Source organism: Eublepharis macularius, chromosome 4 (assembly GCF_028583425.1).
Source record: "Eublepharis macularius isolate TG4126 chromosome 4, MPM_Emac_v1.0, whole genome shotgun sequence".
Lineage (NCBI taxonomy): Eukaryota > Metazoa > Chordata > Lepidosauria > Squamata > Eublepharidae > Eublepharis > Eublepharis macularius.
Window position 1 is genome coordinate 153,094,611 of NC_072793.1, and position 24,733 is coordinate 153,119,343.

The following is a 24,733-nucleotide window of genomic DNA, read 5'->3' on the forward strand; positions in this document are numbered from 1 at the left end:
GCAAATATTCTGCAGACCAGCAAGACTTTATTTTTGTTTTGTTGGTACAAAAAAGCTATCCCGATGCGGAGGCATTCCCAGATGCGTGGTCAACAATTGTACCAGTGCAAGCAGTCAGACACTGTCAGTTGTGCTGGGCTGTGGAGTGCACAGCGCCTGTAAAAGGGTCCTGGTGCAAGGGTTTCTGTGCATCTCCCGGCATCTGTGGTGGCAGGTTCACTTGAAGTGGCAGCGGTGGACTCACTTGAAGTGGGAAGGGCAGGCATGATGAGTTCAGGTTCTTTGGCTGCCACCCCGAGGATGGGGTCACGGAAGGAGTAGCTTCGATACATGTGCTGGTAGGTGGTACTGGGTGTGCGATAGAGAGGCTGCCCTTGTGCTCGGGTGTGACGAACTAACATCTGGGGGACGCTGTCTCTGGAGCGGAAGTCAGCCTGGTAGCTTGAGAGGAGCGGCCTCTCGCGTTGCAGCTCCTCCTTCAGGGGCATCCAGTCAATGAGGTTCTGAGTGCTGGGCAGGCTCCCTTCTATTCTCCTCCTTCCTAAGCCCTGCCATAGATCAGGAGCAAGGCCGTTCACGGTGACAAAACCATCTAACAAATTACTTCAATAATATAAGCAGGAAGGGACCAGAAGATCATCAAGGTGGAAAACAGGGGTAACAGTTTTCAGAGCTGGAGAGGAGTTTGAAAATGCTGCTGTGTTTTATAGAAATGAACGTTGCTCTCCCAGGTTGAGCTTTGGAGGGGGGAAGCAGTTCTAGAAATTCTCAGTATGACTGTTGAGTTGGAAAAAAGCTACCTGTAGAGGGCGCCATCTGGCTAGTGCCTGTGACATGGACCACCCACCATGTGTCTTTTTTAGATGTTTGGGATTTGGGGGAGGGATAAGGTGAAAGAGCGGGCCCTTAACAAACAGGTCTCAAGAATATATAGAGGCTGCACAAGCGGAAGGGCAAGAATAACCGACAAAACATTTGACTGGCTGGAATGTATGTTTCTAATGCAAATCTGAAGCTGTGCTCCAGAGGTGCAGAATCTGTTCTTAAAATATTGCAGGTCCTTTTACCCCAGGGTTAAATCCCTATTCCCAATGCATGGTCCTGCACACACCAGCCCTTTAGCCATCACTCCAGAGGACATATAAGTGCGCCAGACTCACACATCCCATGCCCACCTGCCCAGTGTTTATCCTATAAAGTATTATTTGCTCCACTAGCCTTACACACTTGAGGTGAATAGAGGAACTATCTCAGAGGTGAATAGAGGAACTATCTCATAGGAAATTACCCTGGGTTTCAGGGTTGTGGATAGCCTGCTGTTTTTAAAAAGGAGAAAAATACATTTCTGTACCCAGCAAAACTGAATCTGGGTGGGGACAGAGTCCAACACAGTACAGGACGTCCCGGTGCTGATCCTGCTGCTCCGTTCTGTCTCCCCCGCCATGATCTCTGCATGTCGGCTGAAGTGTATTGCAGAGCCATCCTCAGCCTTAAACCCACTAGCTTTCAATGGATTTGGAAAGAGTTTACTCTCCTTAGGATGGAGCTGTTACTCAGGCACCCATCAGAACTGTAGCTGAGCTATGGGCAATTGACCACGCTGCAGCCCCCCCCCCTTAGGATGCTCTGAAGCACAGGAAGGGGGGGGGGGTAAGCGAGTTCTTGACTAGTGTTCCAGGCAGCCAGTTGGCACCATCAGTTCCTGGAGGAACCCTGGAGGCTCCCGCGGGAGAGCTAATCACATTAGAAATGAAAATGATGGCTCTAATCAAGCACTCCTCTGATTAACTTCTCTGCCAGCTCTCCTGCTGCGTAAGAGAAAAAAGATGAGAGATTATGAGCCTTCCCCCACCCGCCCTGGCCAAGCATACTCACGTTCTCAAAGCATGTTGCTGATCCTGAGAAGGCATGTCTGTTGTCGTGCTTGGAGAATATGTGCTTGGAAGGGGTTTCCTTGAAAACAGCACAAGCAAAAACAGAGATTAGCCTCCTGCAAAATGTACCACCTGCAACCATATCAGTGGAGTGAGGATGGGATTTGCTCTTAAACAAAATGTCTGTTGACAGCAAGCGCGGTCCATGGGTTAGCAACCTGAATCAGGAACTTGAGAAAATTATGCATGGCTTCATCTCTCTCTCCTCAGTTCTCCATCACAATAATGGAACTAATACTGACCTTTTACAGATGGTAGTCCTGGTGATGAATTCAAGAAAATATGTAGAACTGTTATTGAATATAGGATGAAGTTGAACGACTATATCAATCATTCAAGCAATCTTTAGAGGGCCAGTTCCTTTTAGGGAAAGGACCACAGACTTATCATGTGTTTGTAATAATAGAATATAGATAGAATATTGCAGCAAGAACACAGGTACTCTGTGCTAGTTCCAAAGCAATCTGTGCATGTGAATTTTTTAAAAAATCATCCACCTCTTAGGAGGTGGGTGTGACCTGCATAGTGGATAATGAACAGCCAATAACTCCTTGTCCCACACTGATGACTAAGCTACAATTCATGTAAAAATAGAGTCATTTCTTCATTGTGTTTTACAGAACTGCCCGGCTCACAAATGCTGTAAACTATCAATAATGGCAATTCACACAATTACTATTATTTGAAGATAGCGAAAGCATCACAAGTTGATTTCTTTGGTGTGACAGCTAGGCTTGTGAAGAGTTAGATGCTGGTCACTATTGCAGCTCTCGACATTCTGCGTCCATTATTAAAATAATTTTCTAGTGTGTGATGAAGTGAACTGTCGATTTTCACCGGATCACTCAGAAGAACATTTAGCATACCGGAATCCACTACAAATGTCAACTTGTGGTGGCTTAATCATAAAGTTGCCATATTTTAAAAATGTCATGTGAATGGGCCCCTTGTACCAGACTTGAATGTGGGGGATCTGGGTTCAAATTCCTATTCACTGAAGGCTTCGGTATGTAGGACTAGGCCAGTGACTGTTTGAGAAACTGAGTTTGAGAACGGGATAATCATCCTGACGGAGATCTCCAGAATGGTGCTTGCAGGTGCCATGGAGCAAGGGTTACCAACCTCAAGGTGGAACCTGAAGTTCTCTCAGAATTATAACTGTTCTCCTCCTTAATACAGAGATCAGCCCCCCTGGAAGAAATGGCAGCTTTGGGTGGGGTGGGGTGGACTGTAATGGCATCATTTCCTGTTGAGCTGCCCCCTTCCAAATTCTGCTCTCCACAGGCAATGCTCCCAAATCTCCAGAAAGTTCCTAAGCTACGTGGAGCCACCAACATGTTTCCTGGTGCCCACTTCCTTCTTCCCCAAAGCAAAGCACACGCCCATCGTTCCCCTCCCTCATTGAAGCAGAGGATGCTTCATAAGAACCCTGGAGGCATCATTTTTGCATCTGCAGGGAGCACCTATTAGGAAACAGCTATCTGTGGTGTTCTGTAGTGTTTAAAGTATCGGACTATGATCTGGGAGACGCAGGCTCAAATCCCCTTTCTGCCACTGAAGATTAGTGAGTGACCTTGGACCAGTCACACTCTCTCAGAGTAACCGATCTCACAGGGTTGTTGTGAGGCTAAAATAGAGGAAAGGAGGACAATGTATGCTGCTATGGGTACCCATTGGGGAGAAAGGGGGGTATAAATGAAGTAAATAAATAAAAATAAATAATTAATCTCTACCATAGGATGACATTTGGCTTGGATTGCGATTGACCCCAACATCCATGGCAGCCATTATGTAGCTGGTTTTGCAACCTCTTTCCATGACAGTCATTTTGTCATGGCAGCTCTCACTCTAGTCTCACAACTGCAAAGGTACCCATACACTCAATAAGGTTGGGGAGCCTGATCTACTTAGCTCGCAGGAAAGGCATCAATGAGATGAGAGAAGGTAGTTACTGACTCCCTTAGCCTTAGGGCATATTCACAGCTGTTTCTGCAGTGCTATAGAAGGCAATCAAGCATGAAGATGGGACAGTATAATCTATTCTTCATTGTCTTGTTTTTGTTTTTTGAAAAGTATAATACTGTTTTGCAACTGGTCTACACAGAAGTCTGGCTTCTGTCCCTCTTCCACATCACTCTGCTTTCCCACAATACTTTTTACAACAGATGGTACCCTATTCAAATGGCATTCAGGTTTGACTCTCCAGTCTGCTGTGAAAGTTCACTGGGAGACCCTGGGCAAGTCACTAGGGTTGCAAGCACAGTCTCAGCAAATGTGAAGAGATTTTGAGTGTGGTGCCTGGGGAGGGTGGAGTTGGGGTGGGGGTGGAGGGTTGTGACATCACTTCTGGGCAATGCTCTAGGAATTTTCCCAGTCTCTATGGTAAATACCATAGAGGCATGAGGAAATTCCTGGCGCATTGCTATGGAGGCTATTTTCCAGCCATTTTTTTCTCCCATTCCCCTGTTTCTTGAAGGCAAGAGATTGGAGCTAAAAGCAAGGATTTTTCCACTGCAGGTGGGCTGGCAAGCCTACCAGTCACTCTCTTTCAGCACAACCTACGTCACATTTTTGTTGTTGAGAGAATAAAATGGAAGAGGAGAGAACAATGTTGAAAGCCACTTTGGGTCCCCTTTGAGGAGAAAAGTGGCAGCATAAATATCCCAGTAACTGAATAAAGTTGTACCCATTCAACATAGATAGCTGGTTAATTAAATCTGTGGATTTTAAACAAAATTCTTGAAGAGGCTAAACTTGGCTGCCTCACAACACAACCCAGCTGCTCCATGATCCTCTCTCAAGGTTGTACCCACTTTTTCTGTATTAAGTATTTTGGCATGTATACAGGTATATGAGTGCAATGGAGCACATTAAATATTACTGCAGGAAAACAGATTTAAACTACTATGGTTACGGAAGGAGAAAGCATATACCCTATGGGCAACGGCAAAGATTTCTCTTGGGAGAGCAAGGGACAAAACGAATTAAACGCATGAATATTTCAAGTATACTGGTCTGGCTGCACCTTCAGATGGATAGATGATGGACAGTAAAGCTAAATAAATCACCAAGGGGCATAACCAATAATTTAGGCTGGGAAGAGGTTTTGTGAACTGCAAGACCACGTCGTCGTAAATATAGAAGTTCAATCAGTAAAAACACAGGCAAGTCTTGGCCCTAGTGCCTGCCTTTTGGTGGGAAGGGACTTGGAAAACAAGTGGCAGCGGGGGAGGGGGGATCAGGAGGTGCTGCTTCAATGACTCACAGTGAGGTGATGGTTTCTCTGAGAGCTCATATAGATGCTGTTCCCATTTTAAATCTGGACAAACCCAGTTCAATTCAAAGGCTACAAACTGTCAGTGATTAGGCATTCGTTTTCATTTTTTTATCCAAATCACTATGAGGTAGGGTTGCCAACTGCCAGGTGAACCAGGGGAACTCCCAGGATTATAACTGATATCTAGACTACAGAGATCAGTTCCTCTGGAGAAAATGGCTACTTTGGAGGATGAACTCTATAGCACTACATCCTGCTGAGGTCCCACCCACAACGCTCCAGAGCTGGCAACCCTAGTTTGAGTACTAAAAATCTGATGCCTGAATTTTGAAATTAGTCAAAAGATTATTATTCTTTCTATAGTGTGATGTAGTTGTATTGACTTGGCTGGCCTGATAAAGAGATAACAGCTTAACTCCTTCGAATTAAAAAAAGCAAGGTATCTTTCTCTTCTTATTTATTTAATTTATTAATTAATTTATTTATTCAATTTATATACCGCCCATCCCCAGGGGCTCTTAGGTAAACAAGGGCCACATTCCTAGACCACATCCTCAAAATGTACTGCTAACAGGGCCTTATTATGAGAAGCACTGAGCAAAACCCTTTCCTCTCTCAATTCTAGAATTGCTCAGCATTTCTGTCTAGAATGACAGGTGCTTATGCAATAGTCAGCTTCCAGGGACTCTCTGTTAGCAGAAGAATTTAATCAATCTGCCTCCAGGAGTGATCTAAGGCACTCTTTACTCTTCCATTTGATCGAGACCTGGAAAGCTGGCAGCAGAAGACGAGGTTTCACATTGTGAGATGAGAGATGCTTATGCTGTTCTTGGCTGTGTCCCCCCAGTACATGCTGGCACACTAAGCATCCTGTGGGAAGTGAGGTCAAAGAGGTGGTCGTGCAAAGGCAGTCTCACATATTGGTCTGAACTAGCCAAACACATTTCTTGCAGTAAGCTATGAGTAGCCATTTCTTGTGTGCTTTTACGTGTACATTCCTGAATAGGGTTGCCAGCTCAAAGTTGGGAAATTCCTGGAGATCTGGGGGGGGGGGTAAAACCTGGAGAAAGTGGGGTTTGGGGAGGGAAAGGACTTTGGCTTGGCATAATTCCATAGACTCCACCCCCCAAAGTAGCCATTTACTCCAGGGGAACTGATCTCTGTGTCCTGGAGACCAGTTGTATTTCTGGGAGATCTCCAGCCACTACTTGGAAGCTGGCAACCCTATTCCTAAACCATATCATGCTTTTAAAGAAAAGGTACACACATATGGCACGTTGGGTTTAGAGCAGCAGCAATAAGCTACAGGATGTATCAAATTCCTGTAAAAAGCCAACTTCTCAGGGTCAATGCAGTAAAAGAGAGATCCATGATTGATCTTCCAGTGCTTTTGTCTAAGAATACTGTGAAATTGTAGCTGCAGAGCGTAACTGATCTGTTTGGACCAGTGCAGGGAGAGAATGTAGGAGGGAGAGTGTCTAGCCTTGTTTTCAGTGGGGTTGTCATGTCAGTCTCTTGTAGTAAAACAAAACAGAAGTCTAGTGCAGTCCTTAAGGCATCTTAAGAAGTCCACTCGCACCTTAAAGACCATACTAGACTTCTGTTTTGTTTAATCTTGTTTGCCAGTTCAAAATCTTCCCTTGGACCCACTTGGCAGTTGTTCACCCTGGACTGGAAGAAAAAACAGGTACCTAGACACCCTCCCATATAGTTTGACCTTTACTGCAGAACTGGTTTAGAATTTTATCTTTATTCCTGTCCAATCAGGCATTTCATCAGTGCTCACCTGAGCAGTTAAGGTTGCCAGCCAGCCTGGATAAAATTGCCCTGTCACTTGAACAGACATGTAATGTATGAAAATGGATAGCTGAAGCTTCTCATGGCACAGAGGCAAATAACATCACTAGGTAAAGGTGCAAGCACTGAGTCATTACTGACCCATTGGGGGCACGTTGCATCACAACGTTTTCTTGGCAGACGGTTTACGGGATGGTTTGCCATTGCCTTCCCCAGTCATCTACACTTTACCCCCAGGAAACTGGGTACTCATTTGACCGACCTCAGAAGGATGGAAGGGTGAATCAACCTTGAGCCGGCTACCTGAACCTGGCTTCCGCCGGGATCGAACTCAGGTCGTGAGCAGAGCTCGGGGCTGCAGCTTACCACTGTGCGCCACGGGGCTTTCTACTAGGTAAAGTGCATCCCATTAAACCTCTTTTAAAACACAGGACATCTTTTTCTCCAGGCAGTCGACAACCCTAACTATTACTTTAAAGCCAGTCTGACCAGCTTCTTGTATAGCCATTGCATAGGGATATCAGGTACAAATGGGCAAGCAGGGGCGGCGCAAAGGTTTACCACGCTCGCGGCCGGCCAGCTGGCCGGGCGCCCCTGCGTGCGTGCTTGCGTGTGTGTGCGCGTGCGCGCACCAGCCTGCGTGATGATGTCACGCGTGACGTCATCATGGGAGCGCACACACCGCTGCCGGCCCGATTGCTGCGGCGGGCGGCCTTCGAGCTCTCCCGCTCGGTTGCCTGCGCCGCCACAGATGCCTGCCCGCGGTGGCTGCACCTGGCCGGGGGCTTGTGCTGGCGGCGGCAGCGGCGTGGGGTGGGAGGGATAGGAGACTGGTGTTTTGTGGCGCGCGCTCCCGCGTGCCGCACCTCCTCCGGAGCTCCCTCCGGCACCCCGCGCCTGCGACCACCGCCTATCTGGCCTCAATAGGCCCGCCGCCCCTGCGGGCAAGGATAGCCAACTTCTGAACATGTTACCTTTGGTCTGTTTAGCCTAGTACATTGAATGACAGTGGCTTTCCAAGAAGTCTTTTTCCAGTCCTGCCATTCTTAAATCTTTTAATGGGATATACCAGGGACAAACCTAGGGATTGTCAGTATTCAGTAGTTTGTTTTACCACTGAATTCTGGCTCTTGCCCTTCTCTGCTCTCAGAGACCCCAGATAGTTATAGTGGGGCCACAGGTATCTTTTGCCATATGAACCAGCTTCTTCTTAGGTGATCAGACTCTTAAAACTAGAGTCAGCGTACCAAGCAGTGAGGCATTCACCATCAAAGGGAGTACATGTATGCAGGCATATGAAATTGGGGAAAAAAAGAATGTCAGCATGGAATATCACGAAATTTTCCTTACAAGTGAAACTGTCAGCAAATGCTTTACCATACCTTCATTAGAATGTGACTGGATTGCTAGCGGCCAGATAAAGTGCTGTTGGTATCGTATCTGACCCTGCGGCTTGCAAATTGATCATCCCTTTGATAGAGGACAAGGCTCCCAGGCCTTTAATAATTGGGTCGTAAGATAGCATTGCTGCAGGCACAGCTTTGTGATAGCAAAATTGCTGCAGGGGAAGAAAATCCTCACCTGCTAAAACACCATCTTCCAAACACTTTTTGATGGGAACAGGAGCCTTATATGTTTATTGGATCACATCTGACCTTCCTATCATCCATACAGGGCTTTGCAAGTCTCTCCCATTTATATGAACTAAGTGGCAATGGGAGATCCACATTGCAAACAAAAAGCAACAGAAGAAAATAACTCTCCAAGCAGCTCAGATGTGGTGTTGAGCTAGACCCATGGTTGTCACAAAGCATTGCTCTGTTTCCTGTGGTACAGTGCTGCAAAATGACAGGGTTTGAGGCAAAGTCAGGGCAAACGCACCAAGAAGTGGCAGCCTGAACTTTACCTCAATAGCACAACTGCAGTGTGTCCGAAAGGAGAATTAAGAGGCAACTTGCCTTTATTTGGAAACAAGGACAGACTCTAAGTCTCCTTTGCTGTCAGGGGTGGGGTTGTTGCAGCCGGACACTGGTAGATCTTGCCAAGGCAATTAAATACAGCTTAGCCACTGCCGCAGCAGGTAGGAGTCATAAAAAGGAAGGCTAATATTTTCAAAAGACAGTGGCAGAAGGTGAAGCTTGAAAGTCTGAAAGAGCTGCTTGCAACAGCTTGGGCACCCCTCTCAAGATAACAGGAGGAGATACAGAGGGAAGCATCCCATGAATGCTAAACAGATTCATAATATATGATTGATCTATTTTAAAAAATAGCAGGGGGATATTTAGCAAACAATTAAAGGAATTGTTGGAAAGTAGAAGTTGTTTTAACTGCATTCAACCTAGGCTCTAGCAGTGGGATATTCATTCTCACAAACCTGATCATAAGTGAACAAACATTATTCCAACCTCCTAAAGGGTATTTTCTTATCAGGGTCATTTTATTCCATAGCAAGTGATGTATTAAACCACAATTCTTGCAACACTGGGATCCTAGTGTCCTAAACAAAGATGCCCCTGGGCCTGGGGTTACCATAGAGGATAACTGAGGGCCAGGTTTCAAAAGGTTGCTTGCTGAAATTCACACAAATAAATTCCCCTACAAAGGAGCTGAGTTCTGTTAAGATGCACCAGTTCAAATGAAGCTTTGGATGTGGGTGGCTGGGGGATGGATAGGAATATTGACTCACCATCAATCTTATCTTGATTGACAGCTTGGGGTGTTGTACACACACATACCACACTGATGCATGCAAGCAACCTGACAGAGGGCTTTAGCTACCACCACAGTAGAGCAATAGGAGCATGGCCAGTTAACCCTCCTGCCAAATCCCTTCCTTAAGCACTCTGAATTGGATCCAGGGCCAAGTCTATAATCCTCCTCCCCTGGGAGCACTCTCTCTCTCTCTTTCCCCCTAAGGAATGCACCTACATGAGTGCCAATTGTTCACCAGCACTGCTGTGCTCCCATCTGCTTTGTTAATTCTAAAGGAAGAGGGCGAGGAGCCATCACTCAGTGGCAGAGCATCTGCTTTTCTATGCAGGTCTCAGGTTCAATTCCCCATGTCTCCAGCTAAAAGGATCAGGTAGTAGGTGATGTAGATGACCTCTGCCTGAAACCCCAAGAGCTGCTGCCTGTCAGAGTAGTCAATACTGACCTTGATGGACCATGGGTCTGATTCAGCATATGTGTGAAGGAAGAGCAAAACTGGACTCACACTGGAACTGGCTGGGGAACGTTTGGATTGGCAGGCCACAGGTGCCAACAACCTGTCAGGGCTGAAGTGACCAGGAAGTGGTAGGCCACTCCTTCAATTTGTAGGCTGAAGTCCTATTGTGGTTCTATGACTGAAGTGAAGCAAATCTAGCCCCAGGATCTGATTAATACATGCTGCATCCTTTACAAATGTCAAGTTTAAGCAACTACATAGCATTACCAAAATGGTTATGGGTGGAGGAAGGCTGTGTGTGTGTTTTTTTTTAATTAATGTACAAGCTGTAGCTTACTTAGCTTCTGCATAGATCCAACTTGGTCTGGGTCTCATGAAAGTAATGGGAAACTGCCTAAAAACCTCATGTACGCTGGTCTGGGCTCCCTGGGAAATAGGTAGAATACAAACGCAGTACACACAAAATTGAAGTATCAGGTATATTAACTGGAGGGTCATGATACGCATCCTGATGGCACAACCTAAAGTCACACCGCTACCACCAACACTGTTTTCTGCTTCTTTTTTTCAGAGATGGAGAAAGAGAGAGAAAATATAGTGGGAGGAGAAAGAAAGGCGGAAAGAAAAGCAAGGAGAGAAAAGCTGAGAGAAAAGTGATGTACAATAAAATAGCCCCCACCCCCCAAACAAACTTTTTGAGCCTGTGGTTCTGGCATTTTGTAGGCATAAGTGGGGGCTGGAGTTCTGCTGGAATTACAACTGATTTCCAGATTACAAAGATCAGGTCCCCTGGAGGAAATGGTAGCTTTGGAGGGCAGACTCATGCCCAGCAAGCTCCCTCCCCTAACTCCACCTTCCCCAGGCACTGCCCCCAAATCTCCAGCAGTTGCCCAGCCTGGAATTGGAAATCCTAATTGTGGACACCACCACATAATGGCTGCCATGGAGGAAGCAATCACAAACTACTGGGAAGTTCTAAACCACCTACAACGGAGGCAGCTGTTTCTCTGAATAGGTGTTCAATGCAGACCCAAAAATGATGCTTCTTGGGGATGTCTGAAGAACTTCTTGATCCTATGAGGCTGGGGATAGTGAGGATTGATGCTTTACTTTAGTTAGAGAGGCCAGATTGCCTGTTACGGCAACCTTCCACCCCCAATCTCCCGCAGCTCCTCAGTGGGGCAGTAGGAACAAAATGGGGGGAATAGTGTGGCATGCCACTTCAGGAATTTCCCAAATCTCTTTAGTAAAAACTATAGTGATTTGAAAAACGATGTCACAGCATCATGCAATGTTCTAGGAATTTCTGCAATCTCTGTGGTATCACAGTGTTGCACAACATCAGTATCTGTAGCTCACATGCCTGCCTCCACTGTTCTCAGGGTTGCCAGTCACAACCCAAGCTTCAGGGAATAGGAGCTTTAGGGAAGAATCAACTGTTAGGAAACACATCAGCAGACACTATGGTGCCTATGAGCTCCACAGGAAATCATAGCAATGAAACAATTTATAAAAGTTATTTTAGCTCCTCCATTGCAGATTTAGCATGGCTGAAAAGTGGGTCTGAAAAGTGAAGACTCCAGATTTGGTAGTTAGATAGCGCTAGGGTCCCCTGGCAACCAGTACGGGACTGGGGGCTTGCTGGCAACATGGCCTTGCCAGAGACATGCTGACATCAGTCCCTGTGCCCCCAAATGTAATTTTAGCGCATCGCCAGGGGTTTAACCAAAGAGTTTTGCTGAAATACCAGTGTCCCCAGAGTCGCCTGGCAATGTGCTGACATCACTTCAGGCCGCATGGAGCACCAGCTGAGCAGTGGCAGGAAGCACCTATTGGAGGTGGGGCATCCACTTCCATGTCACTTCCTTAAGTAATCTCATCACATCCGTGGGCCCCTTTGAAGGGCAGGAGCATGCCTGCTGACGGGTGCAATTATGCCACTTCTGGAAGAAGTGCCAGGAGTGTGCATGCACAAAGGTACCAGCCAGGTTACAAAGATCAGTTCTTCTGGATGGAATAGCAGCTTCAGAGGACAAACTCGGTTATCCCATAGCTTCCAGGTGAGGTCCTCCTTCCAGAATCACGCCTCCTCAGGCACCGCTCCCAAATATCCAGGAATTTCCCAGGCCAGGGTTGGCAATCCTAGCTGGAGATGGAAACTCATGGGTTCTCTTTCTTCCTCTGCTGCTGCTTCCACTGAGTCCTTCTTCCACTGTATCTCATTCTCCCTCTGTGCCAATAGACAGTACCAGCTACGGACTCAGAAGCCCTTTCATTCAATTTATGCCCATTAACAATCAGGAAGGGGGGCTGACAAATATGAAAGAGGTGTGTGTGGCTTTCTCCCTTGCCTTCTTCTTTGGGAGCCCTTCAGACTAGGCAGTCAGAAATGCCTGGTGGTCGACTTCCGGCTTGGGATCCATGGAGGTCTAACGCAGCTCAGGGAACTGGGCTGTCCGAGTCGCTGTTTGTAGGGCTGGAGGGGTGCAAACTGCCCGCAGCCCCCTGTTCTCAGGTGGAGAACAGGCAAGTACGCTCAAGACCTTGAGGGCGCATTGATCTCGGGTGTGAGGGGGGTTCTACGTAACGAGCCCCCATCCACCCTTGAGTTCCCACCCGAAGAGAGGTTGCTGAGATCTCTGCAGTGACTTTGGAGTCAAATTTTGGCATAAGACCTACATGCCCAAGCTTCAGCAAACTAAGAAGGGAACCTGAATCGATTGGATAATCGAAGCAGTGATTACTACCCAAGAGAAACATCTAAGAAGGTAAAGATTGCTATCTCTCATTACGGGACTGATTACAATAAGAAATAAAGTGATAAAGAGATCTAGAAAACTGCAAAAGACTTGATATATAACTGAGAAAACTCCGGCAAATAAATTATTAAAAAGTGACATTGTAAAGAAAAGTTAGAGCGGAAAAACGATTATTGTTTACATACCTGCAGCTAGAGAGAGATAGTGGACTGTGAGAAACTTTCAACATCACGAGAACTGCTGTGAAACGGAGAGGAACAGGAAGTGCATCAGAACCATAAAGAGCTTGGCGAGAAGCAGCTTGTAAGTAGCGGAAGTGGAATATCGCCATTTTTGAAGAGGGCAAAGCTGCAGCTTCAAGAAAAATGGAAGTAGGCCATCTTAGACAAGGGTAAGGGCGGTTGCCTCAGAATAGAACCATAGAGAAAAGACGCCCGACATTTTGGACCGCGTAAATATCAGTTTTTACAAAAATAACCTAAACTTTGACTTTTAAAAATAAAGGAAAATAATAAAATCGTGCCACGGAGCTAAGGAAAAGAGCAGACTCGTGGGAGCGAAGTAGAGCTAGCCCCACGATGTCGAAGAAGGAATGGCAAATGGCGCTGGAAAACCTAGACAAAAAAGTTTCGGAAGGAATAAAGAGCTTAAAGATATGATGCAAGAGATGGCGAAAAATTTGAAAGACTTTAAAGAGACACTTAAATCGGAGATGGCAGAATTAGCGAAGAATATGGATCAGGTTCAAAAAGAAATGCAAGTTACACAGCAGAGAGTTAACGCAGTAGAAAAGGTGGCTGATACCTTGGCAGATGTGCAGAGAATGGAGCTGAGAGGCGTGAAGGGAAGAATGGCTGTAGCTGAATGTAAACAAATGGAAAGACAAGTGAGATTTTGTGGAATCCCGGAAGTTTTGGAAAAAACAGCCCAAGAGCAGATTACAGAAATTTTGGCGACATACCTGGGAAAAGAAGAAGAGGAGATTGCAGCGCTTCTGGACGTGGCATACAGAATTAACTCAAAATTTGCAGCTCAAAGGAAGTTACCAAGAGATATGATTGTGCAATTTACAACTAGAAAGACAAGAGAGTCAATTGTGAGTAAACAATTTCGGGACCCATTAGAGGTTGATGGGAAAGTGGTGAGAATCATGAAAGAACTGCCCAGATCGGTGTTGTTGGAGAGGAAGAAGTATAGAGAGCTGGTTTAGATGTTAAAAGACATGAAAATCAGATACAGATGGGAAATACCTGAAGGACTGGCTTTCGAATTTGGTGGTGTAAGGAAAATCATCAGATCTGGCCAGGAGATGGAAAGGTTTATCAGGGACAATGAAAAAGACTTACCAAAAGGAGCTAAAATTTGATCATGTAGTGTAAAATCATATCTTGGAATGTAAATGGACTAAATTCACCTTTTAAACGTAAGACTATTTTCCACTGGCTTTTAAAACAAAAATGTAATATAGTGTGTTTGCAAGAGACACATATTAAAAAACAGGATGTGAAATATTTGAAACTTGCAAAACTTGGAAATGAATTTGTAGCAGCTTCCAAAAAGAAAAAGAGAGGAGTTGTATTATATATAAAGGAGGAGCTACAGCCAAAACTGGTTCTAAGTGATACAGATGCTAGATATATTGCAGTGGAAATAATTTGGAAGAAGATTTTGGTGATTGGAATTTATGCACCCAATGGGGCAAAAGAAAATTTTTTCAAGGACTTACAGGAACAATTAGATGAATTGACTTATGATCAAATAATTTTGGCAGGTGACTTCAATGGAGTTACAAATTTGGAAGAAGACAAGAAATCTAAAAGTTCACAGAAAAAGAGAGGACTTTTGCCAAAATCGTGTTTTGCGATTAAGGAACAAGAAAGTCTGGAAGATGTGTGGAGGAGACAAAATCCGAAAAATAGACAATATACATTTTACTCTGCAAGACATTTTACACTATCAAGAATTGACATGATCTGGGCCTCCAAAGAATTGGTGGTATGGACTAGAGATGTGGAGATAATGCCCAAGGTAGGCTCAGATCACAATCCAGTTATGTGGAGGTTTGGGAAAAAGAAAAAGAAAAGAGGATGGAGGATAAATGAAGACTTGCTGCAAACGGAAGAAAATATGGCGTTGTTACGAAGAGAGACCAAATTTTTTTATACAGTGCAATTTGAATAAGGATGTATCAACTAACAAGGTATGGGACACACATAAAGCTGTTATTAGAGGAACGCTAATGGATCTGAATGCAAGAGCTAGGAGGAGTAGGGAAGAAAAGAGACTTGAAATTATGGAAAAAATTAAAGCCAAAGAGATACAACTTAAAAAAAGACCAGGAAAAAAGAAAATATTTCAGGATATGAAAATCCTGCAGGAACAACTGACGGCAATGAACAATAGAGAATTGGAGTGGAATTTTAAAAAAATGAAACAGAAGTCGTTTGAAGGTGCAAATAAGCCTGGGAAATATTTAGCGTGGCAATTAAAAAAAAGGGGGAGAAGAAAATCATAACTAAGATTCGAGAGGAAGATAAAACATTGACAGATCAATCAGCCATTAGTAGAGCCTTTTTTAAATTTTATGCAAAGCTGTACCAAAAGAAAGAGGTGAACAGAGATTCAATAGCGGAATACTTGGAGAAAGTGAAGCTTCCAGTAATTTCAGAGGAATGGAAAGAGAAGTTAAATAGGGAAGTGACAGAGGAAGAAATAAAAGAAACTATACAATCAACAAAATTAGGGAAAGCACTGGGACCAGATGGAATAACAGCAAAGTTCTATAGAATGATGGCCAATGAGCTGACACCGTTTCTAAGTGAGGTAATTAACGGAATATTACAAGGCCAAAAGATTCCTGATTAATGGAATGAAGCTAATATATCATTGATCCCGAAAGATGGACAGGATTTGACCAACGTTAAGAATTATCGGCCAATTTCGTTGCTGAATAATGACTATAAAATATTTGCGAAAATTATGGCGGAAAGATTAAAGGGATGGATGTCGGAATCTATTGCAGAAGGACAAGCTGGATTCCTACCCAATAGACAAATTAAGGACAATTTAAGGACAGTAATAAACGCTATTGAATATTACAATAAGCACTGTGATAGGGAAGTTGGTTTCTTTTTTGTAGACGCGGAAAAAGCATTTGACAATTTGAACTGGGATTTTATGTTTGCCACTATGGAAAAGCTGCAAATGGGAGAAAAGTTCACACAAGCAGTTAAAGGAATTTACAAAGACTGGTGTGCAGCGATTGTAGTTAACGATGATTTGACTAAAAAATTGAAAATAGGTAAAGGTACAAGACAAGGTTTCCCATTATCTCCATTGTTGTTCATTTTGATTTTGGAAATTTTGCTGATTCAAATTCGAGAGGACGATACAATCCGTGGCATAAAAATAAAGGAATTTTCCTACAAAGTCAAGGCATTTGCGGATGATGTAATGTTGATAGTGGAAGATCCAATAGACAATATGCCAAAAATAATGGATAAAATAAAGGAATTTGGTGATTTGGCGGGATTTCATGTGAACAAAAAGAAGTCGAAGATATTGTGTAAGAACATGATGAAGCAAAAGCAGCAAGAATTAATGGATATAACGGACTGTGAGGTAGCTAATAAAGTGAAATATTTAGGAATTGAGTTGACTGCAAAAAATATAGATTTATTTAAAAATAATTATGAGAAACTGTGGCAACAAATAGAAAGAGATTTGATAAAATGGAATAAATTAAATTTGTCATGGTTGGGAAGAATAGCAGCAGTGAAGATGAATGTGCTACCACGTGTGATGTTTTTGCTGCAAACTATTCCAATTATCCGAGACTTCAAACAATTTGACAAATGGCAAAGAAAAATTTCAGACTTTGTGTGGGCAGGCAGGAAACCCCGAGTGAAAATGAAGGTATTACAAGACTCGAAACTAAGAGGGGGGCTGCAACTGCCAAACATAAGATTATATTATGAAGCAATTTGTCTGACATGGTTAAAAGATTGGATAACGTTAAAAGACCGTAAACTGCTGACTTTGGAGGGACACAAAAAGTTGTTTGGATGGCATGCCTATTTGTGGTATGATAAAGTTAAAGCGGACTCTATGTTTTTGCATCACTATATTAGAAGAAGCCTTTTCACAATCTGGAAGAAATATAAGAATTACATGGAAAGTGGTATCCCTTCATGGGTGGTACCATATGAAGTAATAGATCCGAGAACTGTTTATAATGAACAACAATGTTTAACTTATAAAGAGATAATGTCGATAGAACATAGAATACCAAAAATAAAGACACAAGAAGAGTTATCTCCTCACTATGGATGGTTTCAATATAGGCAAATTAGGGATCTTTACAACTCGGACTGTCTAAAGGGAGGAATAAGACTAAAAAACTCGGAGTTAGAAGAAGTGATTCTACAAGAAGGCAAAAAAGATATTTCAAAAATATACAAAATACTTTTAAAATGGTATACGGAAGACGAGACAGTCAAAGTCCAGATGGTGAAATGGGCAATAAACCTTCATAAAGAAATAACAATGGAATCATGGGAATACTTGTGGAAAAATACTTTGAAGATTTCAACTTGTACCAATATTAAAGAGAATGTATACAAAATGATGTATAGGTGGTATTTAACGCCTAAGACGATTGCGCATGGAAATGCAAATATGTCAGATAAATGCTGGAAATGTAAAAAGCATGAAGGATCATTTTATCATATGTGGTGGACTTGTGAGGTAGCTAAGCAATACTGGGGAGATATAATAGAAATAATTAATGAGGTTTTGCAAACCCAAATAAATAAGAACCCAGAGTTGTTGCTACTGAACTTGGGAATGGAAGAAGTTCCAAGGCAGTATAGAACATTGCTATTTTACATGACTACAGCAGCAAGACTTTTGTATGCACAGAAATGGAAAGTGCAAGAAATACCAACTATAGAGGATTGGATTTACAAATTGCTGTACATGGCTGAGATGGACAAAATGACAAGAAAACTTAAAGATCTTGATCCAGGAGAATATATTGCAGACTGGGAGAAATTGAAACAATATCTAGAAAAAAAATGGGATGTGAAAGGAGGATTGTGGCAGTTTGAGAATTATTAATATGTGACTTTATAAAGGGGAGAGTGAAGTAACTTTACCATTAATGGGGAAACTTAGCTATTAATTAATCTAAGCTAATATCAGTAATAAGAAGATTGTATTAAAAATAGTTTAAACAGTGAAATGTAGATTGATATATTAGAAAATTGGAGATATAGAAGAATTTGAACATGCTTAGAATAAGTGATATAACATATATAGGATTTAGAAGGGGTTTGGGGTTGGAAAGCTGTTGGAAGTCAGTAAGGAGGGGGGGAAGGGGGGGCTGATATAATTTAGATAAGACGGGGAATTTGTGTATTGAATAACATTGTATGTACTCACCAATAAAAAAATATTTTTTAAAAAAAAGAAATGCCTGGTGGTCACTCACCTTCAATCTCTGTAGAAAGCGATCAGGAGGTAGTGGCCGGGCTGCTTTACGATACTCTTGGGTGAAGTCACTCCTGCATTTGCTTCTGAAGTTGCCATAGAAACCACTGGCATGCTAGAACAAAACAGGCAACAGGGAGCCCCTAATTAGCAATTGAGCAATGCAATCCAGCAGCTTCTCCAAACTTGCTGGTTAGTTTGATAGGGCCAACAGAGGTCACACTTATCCTCTGACAACGCTGAAAGGATTTTACCGAGATTTCTTATTACTGACAACAAAAGCAGCTCTCCAAGCTGGGGCAACAGACAGGAGAGGCTTAGCTGCCTCCCATTGGGATCTGGAAACCATCTTACATCCAAGGACTTGTCAAGGGAGCTTCATTTGGAAGAGATCAGAATGCTAGTTGGACATTTCCCTTCACCATGGTCCCAACATGTCAAGCACTTCATCATTCCCAGTCACTCTGCGTAAGGGACAGAGTGTTAACTAATGCAGGTACCCTGTTGCATTCACCATAACTAGTTGAAAAGATACCTCTCATGGCAAAAATTATAGGCAGCATAGCTCTTTAAGTAACAAAAATCAACAGCTAAGGATACTCTGGTTGTGTACCAAGAAAAACTGAATTCTACAACCAGTATGCATTATGGAAAGTGAGCTTAATTGTTTAATCTGCTTAACTGACAAATTTTTAATCAATTGTAGATGAAGGATGCTGTACTCTCGGCCATCAGAAATCTCACTCATCCTCTAGTCTTACATGTGAATTAAGGAGGTGGAAATTCACAGAGTGGAGTCCAGCGGTGTAATATCATTTGAAGTTACGCAGCCAGAAATGATGTTATCACATTGCTTAATGCCACTTCAGCATCAGCATTCCCCCCACCCTACACACACACACACCGCTAACCTTAGTGAGGGTAAACAATGTGGGATGGAAATTCCCCTGCTCCTACCAGGCAAACGGCAACCCTATTTCTAAGTGTTCACCAGGCTTACCATTATGATTTCAAGGCTGAAAAAGAAACAGAAATTCTCAAGACGCTGCATGCTCTGCTTGTCAGTGAATTTCACACAACCAATGTTGTGTCCTGTTGAGAATGTTGGACTGGGGAGACCTGAGTTTGCCTCTCCATTCCTCCTCTGTAAAGCTCAATGAGTGACCATGAGATGGAATCTCTGCCTAATCTACCCTGTAGTGTTGTTGTGAGGATAAAATTTGTAGACAGGATACCCATGTACACTGCCCTGGAGAAAGGATAGGATAAAAATGTGACAGATATGTACACAGTGTGATACACACTGCCATGATTTTGGCTAACACAATGTGTTAAGAGAATGAATTGTGATCTGGCAAGTCAGCCTTTCAAGTCTCATTTCTGTTACAAAATCACTAAACACCATTATATAAGCCCACTCCCTTCTCATCTCAAACACAGAAGTAATAATACTGGCCTACTGTAATGGATTGTTGAAGGATTACAAGATAATGGTCTGTGAAATACTTTGAACACTGAAAGAAAGTGCTATATAAATGCTTATTTCTGTTAGACCCTATTCAGAATGTGTGTGTACTGTTGTCAAGAGCAAAAGGGAAGGCTGAGCTGGAACAGTAGGAAGTAGCTTTTCTGTGCACAAAATCTGACCCCAACAGTGTTTTGAGGTCAGAATCTTCACTTCTACAAAATAATGTACAATTTCATCTTTTGTCTATCACAGAAAGTAGACTATAGGAGCTGACATTTTAGCAATTTGTCTCACACAGCAGATGAAGAACCTGCATGCCCCACTGAGAGTGCTGTTGTGAGGCAAATGATGAAAGGACTGGGTATATTAGCCTTGGGAGGGACGAGGGAGAGGGTTTGCTGGCAGTTTCCCTCCATTTTAAAGTGTGTCCGAATGAAAGCAAGTACATTTGCTCATGGTATCTGCCAAGAAAGTGACAAGAGATGAACATACTAAATATCAGTGATGTTTGACTTAAGCTGCCTACGGAGGTCATGGAATTTCTTTCCTTGGAGGTTTTCAAGAAAAAGCTGGTCCAGCATCTCTTCGTGATCATTAAGGTAGACTGCGGTAAGGTAGAGAGGTTAGACCAGATGACCTGAAGGATTTTTCTTTCAAATCTCTATGATTCTTGGATGTTTTTCTGGATTTCTGAATAAGCTCACAGAGAAAACAAACTTCTTTGAAGGCTATAGCAAATGCAACCTAATACAATGATCCTCAGTGTGAATTAAGGGAGAGTAGGAGCATTTCAAGATTTGCTGTCAAGGGCAAAATCAGATCATGATGATTCCTCGTTCTTTCTTCTGCTAAATGGACAAAGACAAAAGGCTAATTCATGTGGCCAACATGATATGAATGGAATCAGTGCAAGGGTAACCATTTCGGACTGGGAGGGTGGGATATCAGCAGTGCCATCCTATGGACACTTTCCTGGGAGTAAGCCTCACTAAGGAGACCTGAGTTGGATTCTGAACAAATCCATTCAGAACTGCTCTTGTAATGGCCAATGCTTGGATACGGTCAAGATTAAAAGCATTGTATTTTCAGATTATTTGTTCCATTTACTTTTTTATCTCTTCTTAAATATCTATAGTAAAGTTATCAGTGCAGGCCAAACTGTCACCCTCTTTTTAAACCAAGGAATTTGTCCCTGCGGAATGGATTATCTAGTATATAGGCCCCTTTAATTGTTTCAAGCAATTATTCATTATGCAAAACAAGGGAGCTGTCCAGGAATAATGGTGCTCTTAAGGCAGTATCACATGATCTAAAAAATGGAGTATGTGTGAGTAGTTTGGTTAGTGGTTAGGAGCAGCTGGACTCTAATCTGGAGAACTGGGTTTGATTCCCCACTCCTCCACTTGTAGCCAGGGGGGTGACCTTGGGTCAGTCACAGCTTCTAGGAGTTTTCTCAGCCCCACCCACTGTGGGGATAATAATAACATACTTTGTAAACCTTTCTGAGTAGGCATTGTCTTGAAGGGCGGTATATAAATAGAATGTTGTTGTTCATTATGCCCTCTTTAGGTAGTTCTGTTAAACTGACAGATCTGGACAGAAGCTGGTGTATCTGGCTGCTGGCTTCCTGGAGAAAAAAAATTCTGTCCCTTTAACAGAACTTGAAGGGGATGTTATTTACCTCCATGACATGAAAAGCTTCAACTTCTCTATTAAAGGGACAGGGCATTTTCCCCCCAGGTCTGTTGACATGTGATTGCATCATATACGCAAATTGGGTAATTCAGCCTTGGCATTGCCTAATCTGCCTAGGTAGTTGGGCCATCCTCAAATAGCAGCAGCTTGCTGGCTAAAACTATTCATGCCCAGCCCCTACTTTTCACATGTGCTTCTGCTACATGGGAGGAGCAGGGAGTGGAGAATGATCTGGTGCAAAAAGAAGGCTAAGAAGATAGGAAGCAAGAGGATGAGTCCCCTGGGTCAGATTTAATAAGCAGGGAAACGATTCTTGCCTGACAGATGGAAGCAAGAGTTTATTCCAGGATATGGAGGGGAAAATAACCCCATGGCAAAGAACAGCTTGTCACTGCAGCTAAACAAATTGCAGGAATTAATGAGATCTGGTTAAAACTGCAACCTATGGGACAATATATTCGTGATGACAGGCATGGATTACATGATCCAATGCAGGGGGGTGGGTGGAATTACCATTTTTATCTTTGGCCAAGAGCATCTCATTGCCTAAGGCCTGTCTTGTTTCTTGTTAAGATGAAATGGGTGGGATGAAACACTGGGGTTGCTAGGCAACCATAGGCCTTTCTCCAAACTCATTTCCCCCTGAAGAAAAGGTAGTGGGACCAGCAGTGGGTAAGTGGGAGGGGAGAGAAATAGAGGAAAATTGGTTGGGGAAGAGGGTTTGGTGACAAGGGTTCCAGGTTCCTTCCAGAACACCTCAGTTGATAAGAGCTCACTCTGTTTAGAGGCAACTGTTGAGATTTGGGTCAATCATCACCTGTCATTTCCATCCTCTTTTAGAATTAAACATGTCTAAAAATACCAAGCAACCCAGCAAACACACACCTCTTCCCCTACATGAAATCTCAATTATTGGAGCGTCAGCTCTGAAGAAACAGGGGCACCTAGCATCTTATGGATTAAGACTAGACTTTTGAAAGGCTAAGCTGACCTCAGCAGCTACCTTTTAGCAATGTCTTTTGAGTTTCATACGTTGGTTTAGTAACCTTCATGTGCAGGGTTTAATTTGCAGCCGAACTGGTCAGGCATCAACATGGAATGCAAGGGCAGAGGGAAAGTTCCCTGTGTTGGGACCAAATGCAAGTCTTTCACCACTACAAATATTCCTCAGACAACAGGATTTGAAGGAAAGACTTTCTGTTCAGAGGGTGGTGTTTCCAGACACTGGAGCCCTGGCATCTCTTAAAGAAAACAAATACTATTCACAAAGCCCTACAAACAGCCATGGACAACATTCATCACCAGGATTGAAGCTTACCCATGTCCCCACAATAGGGCTAGGCATCCCCTCAGAACCTGAGGGGAGCTGCCTAAAAGCAGCCAGTCCCCTCAGCTACCACAACAGCCACCTGATATTGGCTGGGTTCTGCAGCTAGCCACCCATGTTTATCTAGTTGCTAAGCAACTATTATGTGAGGACAGCATGGATTGTTAGATCAAGGCAAAATGTCTGCCTGTTCCATGTGTCATTTTAAAAAGCCCATTCTCTCCTCTTAGGAATATTAAGATTTGGTGACCTGTTTGCTGAGTGTACCCAGAAACCTCTGAAGTGCAGGTGAAATAAATGCTAATAACTTGCCCCTCCCCACTTCATTGGCCTGCTTCCTTAACTTTTAATAAAAGCTTGATACATAGCAGCCAGCACATCTAAAGCCACTGAACTAATATTTATTGCATATCAAATTGCTGTGAAAGAGGACAACTTCAGAGTTCAGTTCAAAATTTGGCTTGGCAACCCCAATGGCAAAATTAGGTCAGGATTCCCAGTTTTGGCCTTGAAATATATTTCTCCACCTTTAATAGTATGGGAGGTAAATTCAATAGCTGGGCCTTCTGCCAGCTTTCCAGCAGTGCAGGCATTAGATGAACTTCTACAAACTTCTGGGGATCAGGAAAACTACCTTAACTGTCTCAGGGGAGAGAAAGGGAAGGCCCATCTTTGGAACAGTCAGAAAAACAGGAAGACATAATTAGTTTCTAATCACCTTGTGTGTATTTTCAATAAACCACTTTGGAAGAAAACATTGAAAGGCAGGGCATATATTTTTATAATAAATAAATACATAGATATTAAAACTTCTCTTTAAAATCCTGAGGGCTAGAAATTTGCTTTAAAAAATATCCTGACAACATCTGGAAGTCATGTTCTTTACATGATTCCATATTGCTAGGCAGGGATTAGACTGATTAGGGAAAATAATCCACTGAAATGGACTATGACTGTGCTCTTTCTTACAGTCATCTGTGCATAAATTCCACTACTCTAAATAGATTTTAATTTGCAATAACTGTCCATAGGACCACAGCCTTAGAATGTTATTTTGTCATACAGTCTCTTTTCTTAGTAGGGAATCTACAGGAAAACAAAACTAGAGAGAGAAAAAGCCAGGGGTTAGATGCAACCTGCTTTTCTGCTAGAAGGGTTTGACCACCAAAAATGCAATACTGGGAATGCTAAGATTTATGTGTACAAAAACATGTGAGATAGGAGCTGTAGTAGTGAGGGGAACTGGCTGAGACAGTGAAAAACTAGGCGGATCCAACCAATGACATGATGGGTGTTTTAAGATTCTTATCTGCCCTATCTTTATTGAACAGACAAATGGCAGCTATGGTGATGGAGAAGAGGCTCTTAAGATGAAAAGAGATAAACTGACAAAATAAGAACTTTAAATTGATGTTGTGGCCTATATAATAATCTGAGCACCAGCCTATTTTAGGTACTGAGAAGAAATGATGTGACTCTGTAAAAAAAATAAAAACTTCTACCTGCTGGTAGGCAAGAAGCTTAAGAACACTCACTAAATACCAGAAAGATTGCTTTCAGTCACATTTGTTGTGTGTTAATAAATGAAAGTGTCCCTTTGCCTAACTACAGAGGCAAATAAAGTCTTTTTCTTCAGATAAATGCAGGAGTAGGAATCCAGAGCTTGACATTACCTCAAAGCTCTGAGGAGCTGTGCTGTGAAGGAAGGGGAGAGAGTAGGATGGAGGTTAGCTGTCAAAGATGGCAATTAAGGAGATGTCCTCCTTTAATGAAATTTCCTTTCCTTGAATATAAACCCTCTAGAAATATAAAATCTCATT

At 43.0% G+C, this 24,733-nt stretch overlaps 1 protein-coding gene across 1 annotated transcript; it reads right to left on the bottom strand.

Annotated features, from left to right (window-relative positions):
• Window positions 1-89: 89 nt before the first annotated feature.
• On the bottom strand, window positions 90-22,931 carry C4H3orf84 (chromosome 4 C3orf84 homolog). Its single transcript, XM_054976411.1, has 4 exons — window positions 22,905-22,931; window positions 18,425-18,538; window positions 1,876-1,953; window positions 90-548 (listed from the first exon to the last, which is right to left on the bottom strand). Exons 1-4 carry the CDS (start codon window positions 22,929-22,931, stop codon window positions 90-92), a joined length of 678 nt encoding a protein of 225 aa, XP_054832386.1.
• Window positions 22,932-24,733: the final 1,802 nt, after the last annotated feature.